The sequence below is a fragment of the Pogona vitticeps genome, chromosome 1 (assembly GCF_051106095.1).
Source record: "Pogona vitticeps strain Pit_001003342236 chromosome 1, PviZW2.1, whole genome shotgun sequence".
Lineage (NCBI taxonomy): Eukaryota > Metazoa > Chordata > Lepidosauria > Squamata > Agamidae > Pogona > Pogona vitticeps.
The window spans coordinates 351,347,846-351,368,406 of NC_135783.1; the positions used below are offsets into that span (position 1 = coordinate 351,347,846).

The following is a 20,561-nucleotide window of genomic DNA, read 5'->3' on the forward strand; positions in this document are numbered from 1 at the left end:
TGGTGTGACAACTGGTCGCGTATTCTCGCCACCCTATCAAAAGAAACACACTAGCTTGATAATAGTCAGAACCATTCGAGGAAGGCCGGACTCTGAAAACACACACATATATACAAAACCTGCCAAGCCACCTGGGTTCATGTTCTTCCATTTGTTAATAAAAGATTCAGGCTGCCAACCTAATCGCTCTTCTAGACCACAGCTCAAAAGCCACTTCATAAACATGCTTTAAGCCTCAATACCAAAGCAAGCATCAAAAGCTGCTATCATTATCTCTTTTCTGTTTCTTTTAAATGACATAGGCATATTTAGCCTATATTTAACCATGCAATTAGTATAAACATGACACCAAGGACATTTCTAAAATAATGCAAACATGCTGAATATTTTAAACAGGACGCCATCTTGCTCTGCACATATTGTTCTGCACATATTACAGAGCATTTACCAGCAAATTCAGAAGCGCCACTGCGCATCTGATGACACCGTGTCCAATCCAGCTTCACAGTACGCTCTTTATGTAACTGTCACACAGCCATTGAAACAGAAGGAAGGAAAGGAACAGAATTCGTCATATATGGATAAAAACAGGGATAAGAAGATTCAAAATGCTTTTTTCTTAAATCAGTTCAATAGATTGTAAATGTACAATGTAGAAATCACTACCAAGACACTATGTGTAAATGTAGGAAGCACCAGCCGGATATTAAGATATTATACAACGTGGAATTTATTCCAACATTCAGATGGGCACCTTGTTTGTTTGCTTGCTTGCAATAATTTTACCCCACCTTTCTCCTTGAAAAGGATCCAAGGTGCCACTTACAACATCGAACGGCAATATTTAAGGTCGCAAACAATGAGTATACAACAGTGGTTAGCATTATTAAAAGACAATATTTAAAGTGAAGAACAATAAGTAAAAAGAGGCAGCTCCCATCATTAGAAGGCAATATTAAAGCTAAGAAAAAAGTATACAGATATTAAAAAGGGGGGAAATGCCACTCTGAGAAATGGAAAACACTAAGTCATACTAAAAATCCAGTTAAAGCCGCAATGCATAACAATCCATCTAAAAACCTCACACAGGTAGCTAGTCACTGAGGGAAGGCTTGCCTGAAGAGAAAGGTCTTTGCCTGCTTGCAGAAAGACAGCAAAGATGGGACCAGCCTGGCCTCCAGTGGGAGAGAATTCCAGAGTCTAAAGGAGCAGCAACAGAGAAGGCCCTCTCCCATGTCCCCATCAGACCTACCCGGGAAGGTGGTAGGACCATGAGAAAGGCCTCTCCCGATGATCTTAATCCCCGAGCCGGCTCATAATGGGAGATACCATCTTTCAGATAGCTTGAGTCAGGGGCATTTAGGGCTTATCCTCAGTTTTGTACCAAGGATGCACAAACTGGCAAGCCCCTATACATACACTCAAGAGAATGAAATGTTATAATGCTAACCACCCAGAGTAGACCTTTGGTCTAGATCGGCGGGATAGCAATCCAATAAACAAATAAATAATGCTTTTTCCAGATTGCAACCCTTTAGGCTGAAGGTAAGAACCCCCAGTCGAATGTCAGACACTGAAAGAATCTAGCAAGTCATGAAGAAGGCATCCACCGAGCCTTTCTACAGCCATATTTTTGGTCCTTTTGCCACAGTCATAAATACAGGATTTTCAGATGTGAACTGAGGGACAGGTTTTGTTCTCCCTTCATTTAGAGATCGGGCTTAGGGTTTCCCTCATGATGGTGCCTAGCCCTGCCCTTTTTAATTCTTTGGCCACCCATATCACCTCACCAGCTACAGAGCTGCCCGAAGGGACTCTCAACATCACCTTGTTTTACCTTGAAGCTGTGGCAGGACTGCATATATGAGAAAAGAAGAGCTTATTCATTTAACTTTTGATGTATCGTCACAGGACTGCAGTGAAAATTGGAATTGATAGAGCAGCTCTGCTCCACCCCTATTTAAGGTAGAAAAAAACCCAGGCATAATTAACAAAAAAATTAGACTGACTGCATAAAGGAAGCCACAACCTTGGACTCAGAAGATCTGAGCAAGGCTGCTCATAGAGTTGCCATCCGTCAAAGGCTACTGGAATGCACCTAACCCCAACTGACAAACTCTTTGCCAATTCCACTTTATTAATATTACGCTTTTAATTTCCTCTTTGGAGCAGCAAGCAGAGCCGAAAGGCGCAGAACCTGGAGGAAAAAGTAGGACAAGCAGAATTCCCCCAGCAGCCAAAAAGCTAACTAACAGGCTAATTATTTATCCCTTCCCACACTGGCAAAAGCAACAGAAAGGCGAAACAATAGGGGCACCATCAAGGAATGGACGGTTGGAGTTCCCCAGCGGAAGGGACAATAGGAAGGTGGAGTTTCACCATCAGAGAGTGCAAAAACTACACGTTCGCAGGGCAAGCTCTGAACTGGAGAATCTGTGGCCTTCCGTAGGGTAGCCTTCAGCTCTCATCGGCCCTCCGCACTCAAGCTGACAGAGAGGAATGGCTTCGCTCTACTGTAAAGCTAATGGTTGTCTAGTATTCAGAAATGTGTGTGTGTGTGTGTACATACACACACACCATTTTCACTTGTTAAAGCAGCCATACACCTGGAGCCTTACCATGAGGAAGTGTCACTTCCGGATTCGGAGTGATTCAACCCTATGTGAAGTGAACATCAGAAGACTATTCAGGTCTTCAATTTATACCTTGTATTTCCTACCACAGCATGCAAGAGAACGAAAAACATTAAGCCACCATGATCACAGACCTTCTGTACCTAAAACAGGAGTCTCTCTAGATATAAACGGAGTGGGACACACACTCAAATATATCGGGTTGCCCCTACATTGATGGAGCTAAATTAAAGCTTCCCCCTAAAGAGCAAAGCTATTGGGCTGTCCAGTACCCTAAAATCACTGGAGATTGATATGTAGCCCAAATAGGTTTTTTTGAGGATGTTCAAGGAGTTGTTTGCCACTGTCATCACCCCAGGGAGTTTCCACTCCGGAGTAGGGACCTGAAACCCAGGTCTCGAGTTCTAGTCTGTCACCTCTAGTCATGACTGATTGCAAGCTCTCAAAGGGATTCTCGGGGCTCTGCAAGTTTCACGAACACATCCATTGAAAGGTGCCTTCTCTTTAATGAGGTTTCACATTTTTTCCGCACAGGAAAAGGTGCTCTCTATTGCAAATTCGGTGGAAGCGGACCATAAAGCTTCCCCCCCATCCCAAACCTACCCCCCCCTCAGCTGATCTCTAAAACTCATCTGGCAAGAGGAAATTTTTTACAATTCTCCAAGGGAGAGAATCCAGAGCAAAAGAGCAGGGTTTGGGGCAACGTCTAGGAAAAAGGGCAAGTAAGGCTCCCCCAAACCCCAGACATCAATCAGGGAGGGGTGGTGGCGTTTTATTTTTAAATCCCAAATCCCCCTGCCTTCTGAAAAGAGGGGAGATCATCCATTCATCCCACCAAAAAAGATGACCTTGCAAACAGGGGTCCCCACAGACCCACTCCCCATGCCCTCCAACAGAGAGACAACATCCTAAATGTAAGGGGGGGGGGTCCCTCCTATAGCCTTGCCATCGATTTTTATAACAGGGCAACGCACTTTTCACCAAAGGGGGGAAAAAAGGGGGAAGCCTCCCACCCAAAGTCCCATTTTTAAATCGAAACTTAGAGAGAGGCTGGGGAAGGGGTGGAAGGAAGACCTTAGTCCTCACCTAGCAAGAGAGGGAGAGAGAGAGAAAGGTGGGGGGAGGATCTGGCCCCAAAAGACAGGATCCCCTCGCCCCAAAGGGGACCCCCCCCATGTTATAGGCTCTATGGGATGCTCAACCCTTCTGGAAGAGCATTGGGGGGGGGAGGCGACCCTATCCTTCACCCTGAGGGAGGAGGAAGCCCCCTCCCCACGCCAGAGAGGTGCCTGCCCACCCTCTTTCCCCCCACCCCAAAGAAACACACACACACACACACAACCTGGATCCGACCCACCCTGGAAAAGAGGCCCCTGCCGCCGCCCCCCCCAAAAAAAAGCTGCCCCTCCGCTCTGTGCCGTGGGGCCGGGTCGGTGAGACGCCCCCGGCCCGACACACAAACACACAAATATATACACACGAATTGGGGTGGGGGGCGCGGAGGGAGGGCCCTCTTTTCTGGCCCGGGCTCGGGGGGGGGGCCTCGCTTCCAGCGGCCTGCCTTACCTGGCTCCGGGGGAGACTCTCCCGGGCGAGCGGGCGGTCGGTCCTCGGCTGCCGGGGCGCCTGCCTGCCTGTGCGCCCCCCCCCCAGTCCGCGGCCGACCGCCTCAGTCCCGGCGCGGCGAGGCGAAGCGGGGAAGAGGAGGAAGGAGGAGCCGCCGCCGCCGAGGCCTCTCGCGCCAATCGAGGCCCGGGGCGGAGCAGCCCCGCCGAGCAAGAGCTGGGGGGGGGGTGCGGACGACGACGACGACGACGCCTGGTGCTGCTGCCGCCTCCTTCGCCTCCTCCTCCGCCTTCGCCGCCGCCAGCCCCGGGCAGGCTGGGACTAGGCCCGCCCGCTCGCTTGAGGAGGAGGAGGAGGAGGAGGCCGCTGCGAGGGCTGGGGGGGGGGGGGCAGGCTGAGGAAGGCGCCCGGGAGGGAGAAGAGAGAAGGGAGGGAGGCCGCCGCTTGCTTCTCCCGCCCTCGGCCGTGCCAGGGACGGAGCGGCACCGGCCTCTCTCCCCCTCCACCTCCCCTCAGGCGGGCGGAGAGCCTTTTACCGGCCTAGTGCCAAGGACCCACAAGGCGGCGCGCACACAGACAGACAGACACACACAAGGCAGTTCACACAAATACACAAACACACCTCAAGGCAGCCCCCCCCACACACACACAGATACACAAAAAAACCCCAAGGCAGTTCACATACACACACAAGCACACCCCATGTACCCACAAGGCAGCTGATGCAGTTACACACAAAAAAAAAAATCTCAAGGACCACAAGGCAACACAAACACACACAGACCACAGAGGCAGTTCATACAGACACACACACACGCCTCAAGACAGCACGGACACACACACACCTCAAGGCAGCATGGACACACACACACACACACAGCAGGCAGCTCACACAGATACACACAAACACCCTCCCCAAGGCAGTTCACATACACAAGCACACCCCATGTACCACAAGGCAGCTGATGCAGTTACACTCAAAAAACATCTCAAGGACCACAAGGCAACACACACACACACACACACACACACAGACCTCAAGGCAGCAGCACAGACACACACACACAAGGCAGCTCACACAGATACACACAAACACCCTCCCCCAAGGCAGTTCACATACACACACAAGCACACCCCATGTACCACAAGGCAGCTGATGCAGCTACACACAAAAAAAAATCTCAAGGACCGCAAGGCAACACACACACACAAACACACAGAGACCATGGAGGCAGCTCACACAGACACACACACACAAACACCTCTCAAGGCAGCTCACACAGATACACACACAAGCACACCTCATATACCACAAGGCAGCTCATGCAGATACACACACACAAAACTCTCAAGGACCACAAGGCAACACACACACACAAACACGGGTAAATGGGCTCAGATATTTCATTGAGGCAAAAGAAGAGGCCAGGAGAGGCGGAGGTTCATTGTCTTTTTAAAGCCCAAAACAAAAAAACAACTACATACAGTATTGTTTTTAGTTTTTAAATATTGTCCTTTTAGTGAGGTCAGCCGCCTTGGGGACCTTTTAAAGAGAAATTTGGAATAATTTTTTTAAATGAATACAGTGGACCCTCTACTTAAGGAATTAATCCATATTGGAATGGTGGCTGCAAGTCGAAAAGTCTGTAAGTCGAATCTCCATTGACCTACAATGCACTGAAAACCGATTAATCCCATAACCAGTGGTTTTTATTCTGTTTTTATTCCATTTTCGTTTTTTTCTGGTCTGTAAGTCGATTCTCTGGCTGCAAGTCGAATCTAAATTTTGCAGCCAGAGAAGTCTGTAACTCGAAAGTCTATAAGTCGAGCCGTCTGTAAGTCGAGGGTCCACTGTACAATAAATAAGATGCCCATTTTAATGCCAAGGTGATAAATGGCCCCACCCACCCCCGCCCCCCTTCGTAAAGGCTGGCTGCCCACCTTCAGCCCAGCCGCAGACCCGTTCTGCTTGGGTTTTCAGTTGTTTTTTGTTGTTTTTACAGAACGCATCACCAGTCCACCCAGGGTTGGAGAATGGTCCAGATGTTATAGGACTGCCATTCCCATCAACCCTGGACAGCAAAGGAGAGAGAGAGAGAGAAGCATGAAAGGAGGTACTGCGTGACAGCATCTGGCACAGACCTTGGGGGGGGGGGTGGATGTCATTTTTCCAAAGTCATTTGCAGGTTACATTGATCACCAAAGGACTCAGAATGGCTTACGCGGCTCTCGCCGCTGAACTCAAGATGGTCAAGGTGGGACTTCTCCTCTCTTCCCTGCGTTATCCTTACAACCATCCTTGAGGTACGGCAGGCTGAAAGAGTGCAACCAGCTCAAGGTTACCCAGTGACCCTCATAGTGGAGATTCGAATCATGATTTCCCAAACTACAACACTTCAACCGCTGCATGATCATGGCTCTGTAATTAGCTTCAGTTGTTGTGCCAAGACCGCAAGCAGGTTTATTTAAATGTATTTATTTGAAATATTTTTATCTCCTGTTCCTCCTTAAAAAAGAACCCATGGCAGTAGTTACACGTTTAAAAGTAACTGGTTTTTTTTTTTAGAATACATACTTGCACAAGACTCAGTGGTTAAACTGCAGTATTGCAACCAAGACTCTGCTCGGGTCCTGAGTTTGATCCCAACGGGGCTCATGGTTGACTCAGCTGACTTCTGCCCTTCCTAGGTCAACAAACTGAGTACCCAGCTTGCTGGGGAGGGGGCCAACATGTAGCCTACATAACTAAATTGTAAAACCACCAAGAGAGGGCTTGAAGCGGTATGGGTCAGTATCTAAGTGGCACATTTGCTTTTCTGGTTTGGTTTTTTGTTACTTTAAATAACAAAACATCTGAATGCTACAAGTGACTGTCCTGTGCACCTCTTATCTACCTCATTTTTTGCCTCAATACTCACAACAAAGTATGAGGAAGTGACATAAACCAGCAAATACACCATTTTCTTTTCCTCCTCCAACATTTAGCATGGTCATGTTGTTATTGCTATCTGTTATCAAGTCGCCTTTGGCCTACGACGAACTTATTTATTTAAAATATTTGAACCCTGCTCAAAAAAGGACCTAAGGCAACATACGGTACATCATTAATAGGCAGTACTTAAAAACAGTAAGTATACAAATACTAAAAAAAATCAAGCAAATTGCAGTCAACAAAACAACACCGGAGTCTTGGCTGTAGGCTCCATTTTTAGACTAAAAAGATTGAACCACAGTACATAAAATCTTTTAACAGTTTAAATTTATTCATTGTCAGTATCAAAGCTATGTACTGTAGTTCTTCTGTAGTCATGATTTTTGTCTGAATCTTCAGCTACAGTCCTGCCTTGGCACTTCTTTCACTTTCATCAAAAGTCACCCCTCGCACCCACAGTCTGGTTCTGATATGTGGATGACATCTTTGCAATTTGGAGTCACAGTGAAGAAAAATTGGAAGAATTTCTCAGCCATCTCAACAGTATCCACCAAATATACAATTCACCATGGAAAAAGAAATAGAGGGCCAACTCCTGTCCTTAGATGTCATGGTAAAACTGACCTCCGACTGGGACACAAGGTCTACAGAAAACCCACCCACACAGACCGGTACCTGCACAAAAACTCCAACCACCACCCACAGCAAAAAAGAGGCATAATCAAAACACTGGTAGACTGTGCAAATCGGAACTGTGAAGCTCATTTTCTCAGCACTGAACTCAACCATCTGAATTGGGCCCTACAGGCAAATGGCTACTCCAAAAATGAAATCACAAGAGCCATCAAATCAAGAAAACAACACCGAACTGAAGAAGAAAAACTGCCACCCACAAATAAAGTATTTCTGCCATACATCAAAGGGGTCACGGACTGCATGGGGAAACTTTTGAAAAAACACAACCTACAAACAGTATTCAAGCCCACCACAAAAATACAACAAATGTTACGGTCAGCAAAGGACAGAAGGGACTCCCTCACCACTGCAGGAGTATAGCAGATACCTTGCAGTTGTGGCCAGATATATATTGGAACCACAAAACGAAGCATCCACACCAGAATCAAAGAACATGAAAGACACTGCAGACTAAAAGAACAGGAAAAATCGGCAGTAGCTGAACATGCCCTGAAACAAACTGGACATGAAATTCTATTTCAAAATACTGTAATACTAGACAACACCAGCAATCATTACATCAGACTGCACAGGGAAGCCATTGAAATCCACAAGCACCAGCAGAACTTCAACAAAAAAGAGGAAAGTGTGAAGCTCAACAAAACTTGGCTCCCAGCTCTCAAGAATACAGCATGCAAAAGGTCAACAAACTCCACCCAGCCACAAGGACAGGGGATCACTACACACAAAATACCAGCTAATGACACCCATCAACCACAGTGACAGATAATCTCTTCTCCTTATCACAACAATACACCCACAACAAGACACACTAATCACCCATCAACAGAAAAAGACAAAAGCCTGTCTCACTGCCATAAATACTGCACTCCCAAGCCAACTACATCAGAGCACAGAGTGCTGTCCTCTGAAGATGCCGGCCACAGAGACTGGCGAAACATCAGGAAGAACAACCTTCAGAACATGGCCAAAGACCCCGAAAAACCCACAACAACCAGTCATATCAAGTCTTTGCTGCTTTCTGCCAGCAGGGTGGTGTCATCTGCATACATTAAGCTATTGATTCCCCCTATTTTCAGTCCTTCTTCATCTGAGTCTAATCCAGTTTACTGTATGACATGATCTGCATGTAGATTGAACAGACTCCCCTTACTCCACAACAATTTTAAAAAACTCCAAAGTTACAGTTACACAGGAGGGAAATTTATCCTTTGCCACTTTTCAAGCTTAAGGTAATGTGGTTATACTTTTTTATTGGAGAAAAGAATTAATCACAAGTAATTAGTAATTACTGTATTATTATTCCAGAGAAGACTCCCTGGAAAAGACCCTGATGTTGGGAAAGTGTGAAGACAAGAGAAGAAGGGGACGAAAGAGGACGAGATGGTTTGACAGTGTCATTGAAGTGACTGACATGAATTTGACCCAACTCTGGGAGGCCGTGGAAGACAGGAGGGCCTGGCGTGCTCTGGTCCATGGGGTCACAAAGAGTTGGACACGACTTAACGATTAAACAACAACAACAACAACAACAATTAGTTATTACAGCTAGTTACTTCTATGATCTAATCTCACATTCCCCTTTCCTAAAACCAGCCTGATACTTAGTTCATCTTTTACTGATTTTTTTCCAGGATGTTACCTGTTGTTTTGCTTTTTTTTCTTGTTCAAAAGTAAAGGACCAGCTTTAATCCCATGCTGATACCAGCTTTTATTTATTTGAACACAAGGCAATAACCTTACAGCCAGCCTGGATATCTCTCTCCCTTATATTGCCACAAGTTGACAACTCCCTTCTAAGGAATGATTTGCATGTTGTATAACTTTCCACAGCCTGCATCACATACTTCCCTGGAATGATAAAATGAAGCAGCACTATCTTATCATGGGGCCATGGATGGTTTGGAATTGACAGAGTAATTAGACGGTTAGCCAAAGCACTGTAGTTCTTGTGTGGCCTACAGATTATTGTGCTTATCATGATTTTTAATGGGTGTATGCAGTCTTATCAACATAATGTTTGTTTTAATGAGAAAACAATGGGCTGCACTCACTGCACTGCACCTCAGTTTTTCCTGTTGCAGCAGGGATGAGAGATAAAGTCAGGGTGGGAAACCGGATTCTCTAGATCACAGTCCTCTTTGGCCAGATTATTTTAGAGGTGTGGTCTCAGCACTTAAGATCAATGCTGGAGGGAGATGTTCCTCTGTGCACTTCAGCTAGGAACCTAAAGAGGTAGGTGGAAAAGCTTTCAGATAGCTTTTCAAACACTGGATGAATCACAAACACGAGCCTTTAGCAGGCCAGATTCCAACACCCTGTAGGGCATATCATGTGCACAATGATCAGATTCACCTCCCTCATAATTAAAAAATCTGAGAGGGAAAGCTTTCCTGAAGTTGTAGAAAGCAGCTACCTATCAAAGCAACTAGAATCTTCTAGATAGTTACTAGATAGTGCTAGGCAAGATGGGGGAATAAAAGTATGGCTCATTATAGGGCAGCTTTACATGAATCTTGTGGTGCAGTGGTTAAACTGCAGTACTGCAATGAAGACTCTGCTTGTTACCTGAGTTCAATCCCTATGGGCTCAGGTAGCTGGCTTGAGGTTGACTCAACATTCCATCATTCCAAGGTCAGTAAACTGAGTACCTGGTTTGCTGGTGGGGCAATGTGTAGCCTGCAATTAAATTGTAAACCACCGAGAGAGCACTTTAAGCACTACGGGGCGATATATAAGTAGCATGCTTTGCTTTGTTTTTGGGCCCGCTTGCTTTTGAGCTATCTTCACATCTCATTGTTATGTGTGCCTTTCAATTAGTTTAGTCTTTATTATTAATTCTTCATCACTGCAGAGCTTTCATGGCATTTGTGATACCCAAGCCATACTGGAAATGGACAGGTACACTACAAACTGATCAATTTTGTGATGACATGGAATGTTCATGAATGTTCCAACTTTTCAAGAAACAATGTCAAAAAGTTCATAGCTTGGCTTCTATGCAGGAGGGGAACTTTAGCTTGGTAGCAGATCGGTGTGACATCATTCTTCCAATTAACTTGTGGGGCAATGTTGACAGGGTCTTTCGCCACTTACAGAAGAACTGACGTATCTTGCCAAATACTTTGTTTTCCTTTAGCAAGCTTGTACTGTACTTCTTGAACAGTTAATTTTATCTGCCAGTAACATTGTTTAGGAAGGCACTGTTTCTAAACCTTGGACAAGCAAGGTGCTAAGTTGAGAATCACTGAACTGGAAAAGAACATGGAGCATGCCCAGTTCTACCCTGCTGTTCAGGGCAGGATCTAAACAGGAGCCTTAACAGATGGCAAATCAGCCTCTCTTTAAAAACCTCGAGCAAAGGAGAACCCCCACAACTTTCCAAAATAGTCTGTTTCAAGGTCCCAACAGCTCATACTGTTAGCAACTTTCTCTTAACAGTTAACTGTCATAATTTTCAGTGCAATTTCCATCCACTGGTTTTAGTCATGTTCTGTGGAACAAATGTGGACAAGAGTGCCATCATCTTCCATGTAACAGCCCTTCAGATGTGTGAAGAACACTCTTTACTAGAGTAGTGTATTGATTTTAAGGGGTTGATTATCGTGTTTTAATTGTTCTGTTGTTCAATCTGTTGATTTTGATGACGTTCGTTTGCGAACTTCAATGCTGTTCCTTAGTGGAAAAGCAGTATCAAAATGTAATACTGTACTGTGTATACTCGAGTATAAGCCTAGTTTTTCAGCACAATGTTTTTTTGCTGAAAAAGCACCCCCTCAGCTTATACTCAAGTCTGTGCCAAAATTACATGTTCTCCCCTGCAGTGCAGGTGTTCTCCAGACTCCCCCGCTCACCTACGGGCATCTGCAGCCTCTGTGGGTGGTCCGATGACCTGGGTTAAGTACACTGCATTTCCGCTTCCTGGACACTCCCATCTTCCTCCTTCTGCATATTCTATGTACCCACCTTCCTCTTCACACCTTCCTCCTCCATCCTCTGTCTCCCTCCATCTTGTTATGCAGCAGTAGAGCAGTAGATAAGCGCAGCATCTGGTATGAGTCCTCCCTCCGCAGGCAGTGAAGTTTGCCTTGCAGCTCAGAAGGGCAGTATCTTCAAAAACGTTTAACCTACTGATGCCTCGATTAATGTAATTTTGTTGGTATCTATTTTTATTTTTGAAATTTACCACTTGCTGCTGCATTTTCCATCCTCAGCTTATACTCGAGTCAATAAGTTCCATTTTTTTGGTGGTAAAATTGATTGCCTCGGCTTATATTCAGGTCGCCTTATACTCGAGTATATACGGTAAATGAAAAAAATAATAATCATGATTGCCCATCATCTTATCCAAACTTAATGCACCTTGCTGTTTTACTGCCTGTTTAGGCCTTAGCTGCCAGATCTATCATCTTCTTGGATGCTAACACCAAGATATGGACACTCTAGTACACTACTGTATTCCAGAGACTGCCTGGCCTACCATGAACTGGTCACCTGCAGCCCAACAGCTCCCATCTGCCCAGCCACCAAAGCCCATGGCAGAGAAACCAAGAAAATGTGGAAGGTCACAGATTCTCTAAAAAGTAACTTTGGCATTTCAAAATACAAAGAGTTGATAGGAGAATAAATGGTAGTAATGATGACGGCTGGAAACAGTTGGCTGAGATAGGAGGTTTCTATGACAAAGGAACAAAAGTGTCTGAGGAAGTGGGTTTCGATTCACAGAAACACACACCAGTATAAAACTGTTAGTCTTTAAAGGGTTTGTGTCTTTTTTTCTTTCACCACCCTGACAAAGAACAGAATGGGAGGGGATGCACTACCCGCCAACAGTACACAATGGACAAGGAATTTAAGTCTTCTGCCAACAATGTTTGTTCATCATTTTGTTCATCAGCTCAATTCCTAGCACCTAGAATTATTTAGGGCCAATGCTGGGTTGTTTTCCGTTATTTGCCTTTATGACCCTTCAACCATGGCTTTGCGATGATAAATGTATCTTGAAATAATCAATGAAAACCAAGCCCTACCCATAAAGGATGAATCACACTCTTATTACGGCCTTAACATCTGCCAGATATAGTCCTTCCATTACAAACGGTTACCCAGGTTAAAAGGAAAGGAGAGAAAGGAACCAGAGCACAGTTTAGAAGCTATTTTAATGGAATTCAACTTCCAGAATACCCAGAGCAGCAAGGCCATTCATTAGCTAGGGGTGGCCTGGGGAATTCTTGGAGTTGTAGTCTATAAAAGTAACTTCCAAACTGCATTCCAGTTCAGCTTTTCTTTCACCTGTTTCGTCCAAGAAAGCAACTTTTCCAAGCAGAATTCAAGGATATTTTGGACTGAGTACGGCTGGATAGTTCAGCGGTTTAGGCATCTGGTTGCAGAGCCGGTGGCTGGGAGTTTTGATTCCCCACTGGGCCTCCTATCAGTACCGCCAGTCCCAGAGCACCTCCAGAAGGGAATGGAAAACCTCTTCTGAGCAGTGTAAGTCAGAATTGACTTGATGACACGATTATTGTGATGATGGCTTACCCTCCTAAGGGATTCTGACTCACCACAGAAATTCCTACACTGTTACAGTCTTCTGTGGCCAGCGTACGGTCGGAAATCAATAGCAGAATGTGCTATCCATTGGCAAAAGGCAGAAAGGTGGCTTCACCTAGAATGTCATCACACGTTGTCAGGGAAGTCCCCTTCGTTATGCACCATTCACCATAAATACAGCTGTGTACAGATTTAGTGTGCTACTTAGTGTGTGCAAAATCTTTTAGGATCACGTTTATTTTGCACATGCACACTTACAACTTCAGATTTCATGAGAAACGGAGATTGAACTGCTGCATCTTTTGCCAAGCAGAAGCTGCATTCACCTCGAAGACTTAACAGAATACGGTTTGAACTATCCTTCCTTATCTGGGAGTTGGAAAAACTTCCAGAATATCAGAAATGCTGGACCACATTCAGAAATCCCTAACAATGTGGCTGTAGAAGTTAGTGGGCTGACACTTGAAAGACCTGGGTTTGAATCCCCTGACTGGTTTACTAAATTCACTGGGTGACATTGAGCTAATCGCTCTCTTTCAGACTGCCGCCCTTCAGATTTGCCATGAGAATAAAGCAAAGAGAAAAAGTTTCACATACAGCACCTTGATTTTGCCGGAAAAAGCAATAACGTGAAAAGATCTGTGTCCTTATGTGCAGGCGTACAGTTATAAAACATGTGAATGAAAAACAATCACACTCACTATCATCCTGTTCAAAAAACCACTTAAAGCCCAGTCCATATTTATTTATTGAGCTTATATGCCACCCATTTAGACATAGTCTACTCCGGGCGGCTCACAAAACACGCAATAAAAACAATTATTAAATAACAGATTCCAACATTAACATAAAAACAGAATAAAGAAAATTACATAGTGTCCGGAGGGAAGGCCTGTCTATATAACCAGGTCTTGAGTTGGTTTTTGAAAATGCCCAGCGAGGGGGCCAGACGAATCTCGGGGGGGGGGAGCATGTTCCAGAGCCTGAGAGCCACTGCAGAGAAGACCCGGTGTCGTTTTTTTTCTTTCTGGGCCTCCCTCGGCGTTAGGCTCTTCAGTCGCCCCTCCTGGCTAGATTGCGTGATAGGAGTAGATCTAGGTGGGAGGAGGCATTCCGGCAAGTTGAGGTCCTTATTCTACCGAGCCTTGTGGTGCAGTGGCTAAACTGCAGTACTGCGGCCAAAACTCTACTGGCAACTGAGGTTCAGTCCCAGGTAGCCAGCTCGAGGCTAACTCAGCCTTCCATCCTTCTGAAATCGGTAAATTGATACCTAGCTCAGTAGCTGGGGGGACAATGTGTAGCCTGCATAATTAAACATAAACCACCCAAAGAGTGCTTCAAGCACTATGGAGCAGTATAGAAGCAGGCAGGCTTGGTTTTTAATTTTTTTAAAAAATTCCACTTAAATTTCTTCCCAGGTAAATCATGCATGGAAATTTCAACCTCAGCATTCAAACAAGAAACACATCCTGTCAACCTTCTGCCCACCCCACTGCTGGCCAATCTATTTACAAACCCCTAATACTTTAAAGCATACTATTACTATGCTCATCCCATAGAATTGGCAGCAGTTGGTTATAAAAGCAAATAATTTAGGCAGGAATACAGAACTATCCAGATATAACAAGGTCTTGCAGCATCTTGAAGGTGAAACCCACCTTGCCAAGCTGGCGCTCTTCAGATTCGCTGCACCACAGCTTGCAGAAATTTGCCTGCCGATTATCAGCTTGGTCCACACCGCTAAGAGACTGGCTGTCACCTGATACAATCCGTATAGTGACAATATAGATTAGACTGTATGGAATGAATAGACACTGGCCAGGCTGAGGGAGGATTCTGGGAACTGCAGCTCTTTTGTCCAGCATCCAAGATTAAAACATGCAGTTTATTAATAGTTTTTGGAAAGCACGTAGTCGTTTGTGTCAAACTTGCCGAAGCCGAGGGCAAACTTATTTTTCCAAGAGAGGACAGAAAACAGAATGAGGTTGGAAACAGGAAACGGTAACCTTGCCCTGTAAAAGCCATTTCAAACCTCCCTTTTGGGGTCCTAAAACAGAAATAGAACCACAGCAACATTTTATTTCCTTCACGCTGGGAATGCCAGAGAACCTGAGGAGGAGGGGAAATGTGTGAATATTCAATGCGCTGATTCAGAGATCGGAGCCCTAGCCAGGGAGCTCACCACTGCAGTCACTGTTCCTCCAGTATCAAGGAACACGTTACCATAGAGACAAACAGAAAAATCATTTTGCTGCAGTGCCAGGAGGAGAGAAATTAAGATGTCTTGAAAGAAGTGTGGGTTTGCAGCTGGCAGCAGTCCAACTCTTGATCGGACCTGAATGATAAAGCTTTTCTGTATTACTATTTTTTTTAAATTAAAGCGTTCGAGACTGATCAAGATCTGGGGTTGTGTTTTTCTGGGTGTGTGTGTGTGTGTCAAATTTAATCCAGTTATTGAACATCTAGTGTGGTCCTGAAAAAAAGCCTACCACCATTCTATCGAACAACTCTCCCAGTCTGCTCACGCCATGTCTGTTCGGCAAGCTGGCTCAGACAACTTTCTGCCCACCTTATTCTCCCTCTGGTGGATACTGTAAGTCCACGGTGATATGAATCATACCAGCCGTTCTGTCTGTCGTCTTGCAAGGCACCTGGAGGCAATATTGCCATTTTTAAAAAATCCTATATGTAGAAAGCATGAGACATAAAAGATGGATTTCCATCGATCAGTTAAGAGAGATCAATGATCAGAAAAATTAAGAAAGTAACACAAACAGCGCTCTAAGCAACCATGAGTTATGTGCGGTCAAAATGACGGACAATCCATATATGACAGGGTGCAACCTTCTGGGAGGTAGTGGAAGACAAGAGGGCCTGGCATGCTCTGCTCCATGGGGTCATGAAGAGTCGGACACGACTTAACGACTACACAACAATAAACCTTCCAACTTCAGAAATGGTGAGACCAGGCTTTCATGCATATTTATTTGTTATACATTTTTTTAAAAAAACTTCTTAACCCCCGCCTTTCTCCTTAAAGCAGTCCACACGGGAAAGTCAAATTCTTCCTAACAGGCCAAGTCAAAATCATCCCGTTCCTGGTTGTAGTTCAGCACATGCTGGCGTATACGAGAGGAGTCCGTCCAGGTGACGAAGTCCTCCATGGCCCGGGTCACCAAAAACGCCGGGTCTGTCACGACCTCCGGCCCCACCCGCACATGTCCTTGCTCCACAAAGGTCACCGCCGATTTCAGATTCTGGGCCATGCGCAGCTTCAGAAGCAGGCAAGGCAGGCGCCGGCGGCAGAAGGAAGACGCCGAGACACGGTCGCAAATCTCCAAGGAGCTTCTGGAAGCAATCAGCCCCATGGCATAACACTTCTCCAGGAGCGCGGAGGTACTCCGAGCCCGGAAAGCTGCTGACTCTGGGGCATCCCCCAGGTCTCTGATGCGGCGAGCCAACTCCCGAACGGCTCGGCTCAGTTGGTTGTAGCGCGTGTAATCTTCCCTGCGCTGCAAGTGGAAGCGACGGATAACACGCAACTCAGCAAGGTTCCCGGCAGAAGCCTCCCAGTTGATTAGATCTAACTTCTTGAGGAGCTTCTGCTCATGAAACTTCAGCTTGCGCACCATCTTCTTCTCCTGGATATAAATCATCAAAGAGAAAAACATCCTATGATGTATTTAATCACTACCACTCCTTTCCACTTTCCCCTTACGTTTTTGCCTTCAAGACACTCCTTAAATCCTATCTATTATACAGGTTTCCGCAGTATAAGCAGGCATACAGGTTTGGTTTCTGACCGCAGTATGTTTGTGCTACTTTTAATATATTTTTAGCGGAGAGCTGTGATTACATTTAATTTTAGAGATGACAAGTGTGATTTTAGATGTTTGCAATTTGTGATCTTAACTGGAGTTTAAAATCTAGTTGCTAGTTATCCTGGTTGGTCATGTGGCAGGCTGGCAAGTAATATGAACACATCATCATCATGTAACATAGCTCCTTGCCTCTGGAATAACCTTTCTCCGGAGATTCGTGCAGCCCCTTCGCTGGGCATCTTTAAAAACCCATTGAAATCTTGGATGTTTAGGCAGGCCTTCCCTTCAGTTAGTACTTGATTTTTTTTTCTCTCCTTATCTTTTTCCATGTTGAATAACTTGTCTTCTAGTGTCTGAAATCTTGTTATGTTTTATATTGTTATTATATATGTTGGAAGCCGCCCAAAGTAGTCAGTTGACTAGATGGGCGGGGTATAAATGCAATAAATAAAATAAATAACATATGTAAACCACTTGTTTTCTAACATATAAAAATATCAAGAGATGAGACAGGTCCTAGCCACAGGCTCATAATCAAATTGAATACAGCAATTAAAAAAAAAACTCAAGGAAATTTATCGAAATTTATCGAAAGGACTCATAACATTGCCCCCCCCGTGTTGCCCCCTGGCATTTCTCCACTTTGAAGGATCTGGCAACAAGTGATGGGAAGTGTAGTTCAACATATCTGGACAGCACCAAATTGTGAAGTCTGTCTCAGTAGAAAGCAGGAATGGGCTAGGCATGGACCAATAGTTAGACCAGGTACTAAGTATTTATTCAAAGATAACACTCCTAACTTCCAGGAATCAGCAGTGTGGTGACACACTATCCAAAAATATACTACCATAGAGATGAGCAGAAAATTATTCTGCTGTGATATCAGGAACTTTTAAAAAAATCCAGCTCTTTGATCAGAAGTGAATTATGCTGTGTCTGGTTTTTCTTTTTTTAACAGAAGTATTCAAAATTGATAAAGGTTTGAGGTTGTTTTCACGAGAGGTCGGATATAATTCAATTATCGACTCTCCACTGTGATCTTGGATAGAGTGGATAAAAATCAATGATTATTTTTAAATAAAATTGATTTAAATCATGATTCGGATCCAAAATTCAGTGGTGATTTAAATTGTTAAAAAATTATTTAAAAAATTTAAATCATCAAAAAAAAATCGAATTACATTTTTTTAAAATCATGGTTTAAAATCTGATTTAAACCAAATCTATCCTGTTCCTTGAAAAGGATTACAGTTAGACATGGAAGATGTATATTTTTCTCCCCAGGGGGAGACGAAGATGAATCTCACCAGTACAAGCGGTTGGCCTGATTAACCGCCACCACCAGAATCCACCAGTCGACTTACTGCTCACTGTTGTGGCTGGCATCACCGATAGTACATGAATCGCGGCAGTAACTTGGCTGGTACGGGCCCACCTTCCTGTTCCGCCAGCCCCCCCCCCGGTGAGGGTGCAGGATGATAGTTTCCCCCGTTCAGCTGCTGAGCGTCCAGCTGAGCAGGGAGACCGGGGCAAATGGGCTCGGCTACTGCTGCGATTGGCATGCTGTTGACAACAGTGGCCATGCACGCAGGTTCTGGGAGGCGGGTGTTAATTGGGTCGGCCACCTGTGCCGACGAGATTCATCTTCATCTCCCCCAGGAGACAAAAGACGAATCTCTCACGTCTAATTACAGTTAGGGACACCAGCCACCTGGGTCCAGGGTATTTGTGCACGAATATCCCATCTCTAATTACAATAGTTCTTAAGAGTTTCAGTTAATCAGGTAAAGACTTTAGAGGCATGGCAGCTCTAAGGCCATGTACACACCGTGCAAACAAGGTCATAATTTCAGTCACAAGCCTAGAACACCTAGGACAAACCTGGAGCAGATGATAGGAACGATGCTTCTCCACCCAAAATGGAAAGACACTTCCACTTAGAATTATTACCTCCAACAAACAATTTGATTTATTCAAGCCTAGCTTTTCCTGTTAAGCTTACAATTTAAAATACTGTACTAGAATGGATTGCTATGCATTGCTGCTCTGACTTGCAGTATTACTTGTGTTTACCATCTCTCAAAGTGGTATTTTTTGTATTTGCATACTTATTGCTTTAGCTCTAACATTGTCTTTTAATTATGTAAACTTCCTCTTCATAGTCACTTTAAATATTGTCTTTCAATGATGTAAGCTGCCTTGGGTCCTTCTGAAAGAGAAAGGTGGGGTAAAAATATTCTAAATAAATAAAATAATAGGGAAAGATTAGAATAACTAGCAGGAAACAAGCAAATTGTGTATCTACTTGTATGTGGTGGAGGAGCAACCCACCTATAGTTCCTGATTAACTGCTATGTTAGTCTCTTGTTAAAAGGGGAAAAAACAGTGACTTTTCAGCCACAGTAATGGAAAGGAAGTTTAATTTAGCTTTTAATAAAGCTTTTGTGGACTACAGGCCACTTCCAAAGAAGTTCTGAAATCCTGATTTCTGAAAAAGTGTCCTACAGTTCGGGTGGATTTGATTTAAATTGATTTGAATTACGATTTTTTTTTAAAAAATGAATATTTTTGAGGTTTCAAATTAAAAACTCAACTTTTTAAGTTTAAATTGTGATTTAAATCACTTTGCTGTTTTTTTAAAAAGTCACTGATTTTTATCAACTCCGGCTGCAGTCCACGAAACCTTATGGAAGAGAACAGGCAAATTTACAGAAAGTCTTCTGCACTTCAGGCTAGGCATGTAAACAGATGTAAAATCTTTGAAAACTTCCATTTTTTTTCTGGGGAAAAAATTTGGATATTTCTGGAAATTTTACAACTCTAGGTTGTAAAACTTTCAGAAATTTCCATTTCGTTAAAAAAAACACACACATGTTTTTCCCGGTTATTTTCGGGGGTGGTGATGGTGGAAATATCCGGACATTTTACATCTCTAGGTTGTAAAATTTCGGGCAATTTCCATTTTTTTCAAGAAAAAAAGTCTTCCCCCTTCCCTATTTTTTTGGAACTTTTAAATTTGTATGTAACTTACACCTCCTCGGAAGAAAACCCTATTAGGAACAATAGGACGTAACTCCTTCTGAGTAGACACGTGTAGGATTGTAATGTCAGAATCCCAAACTTTCGTTCACGGGAATCTTAAGAAGGCAACCACCGAGAAGCCTTTTCCTTCCTTCAAAATCCACCTACCGGGAATAACGGCTGTTCCAACCGGCGAAAGAATCAGACTCCTCGAAGGTAAACTTGCCCGGAACTTCTTCTCATGAACACAAGCCGCGTGGGAAAAGCTTTGAGCAACTTCCGGTTCCTTCGTTTTGGAATTCCGCCCTCTTCCTGTTTTTCTGAATATAGACTTAGAAAAAG

At 44.3% G+C, this 20,561-nt stretch overlaps 2 protein-coding genes across 3 annotated transcripts in view; both read right to left on the reverse strand.

Moving 5' to 3' along the window:
- FBXO34 (F-box protein 34) overlaps positions 1-4,336 on the reverse strand; it is a 74,396-nt gene extending 70,060 nt beyond the window's left edge. The window contains exon 1 of the mRNA XM_072986855.2: positions 4,200-4,336. The gene's annotated coding sequence lies outside the window, so the exon portion shown is untranslated. The remainder of the gene's footprint in view (positions 1-4,199) is intronic.
- An 11,998-nt stretch (positions 4,337-16,334) lies between these two features.
- Positions 16,335-20,525, reverse strand: IMP3 (IMP U3 small nucleolar ribonucleoprotein 3). 2 transcript variants are annotated; one of them, XM_078384102.1, is made up of 3 exons: positions 20,388-20,486; positions 19,307-19,407; positions 16,335-17,018 (listed from the first exon to the last, which is right to left on the reverse strand). In XM_078384102.1, the coding sequence occupies exon 3, from the start codon at positions 17,007-17,009 to the stop codon at positions 16,446-16,448; it is 564 nt and encodes a 187-aa protein (XP_078240228.1). In that variant the 5' UTR covers positions 17,010-17,018; positions 19,307-19,407; positions 20,388-20,486; the 3' UTR covers positions 16,335-16,445. The 2 variants fall into 2 exon arrangements, with proteins under 2 accessions (XP_078240228.1, XP_020671570.2); XM_020815911.3 differs by lacking the exon at positions 19,307-19,407 and having other exon boundaries at positions 20,388-20,525.
- Positions 20,526-20,561: the final 36 nt, after the last annotated feature.

Bases quoted from the DNA above. Each gene is read 5' to 3' on its own strand.
- IMP3 (XM_020815911.3), bottom strand. From the start codon at position 17,009: ATGGTGCGCAAGCTGAAGTTTCATGAGCAGAAGCTCCTCAAGAAGTTA.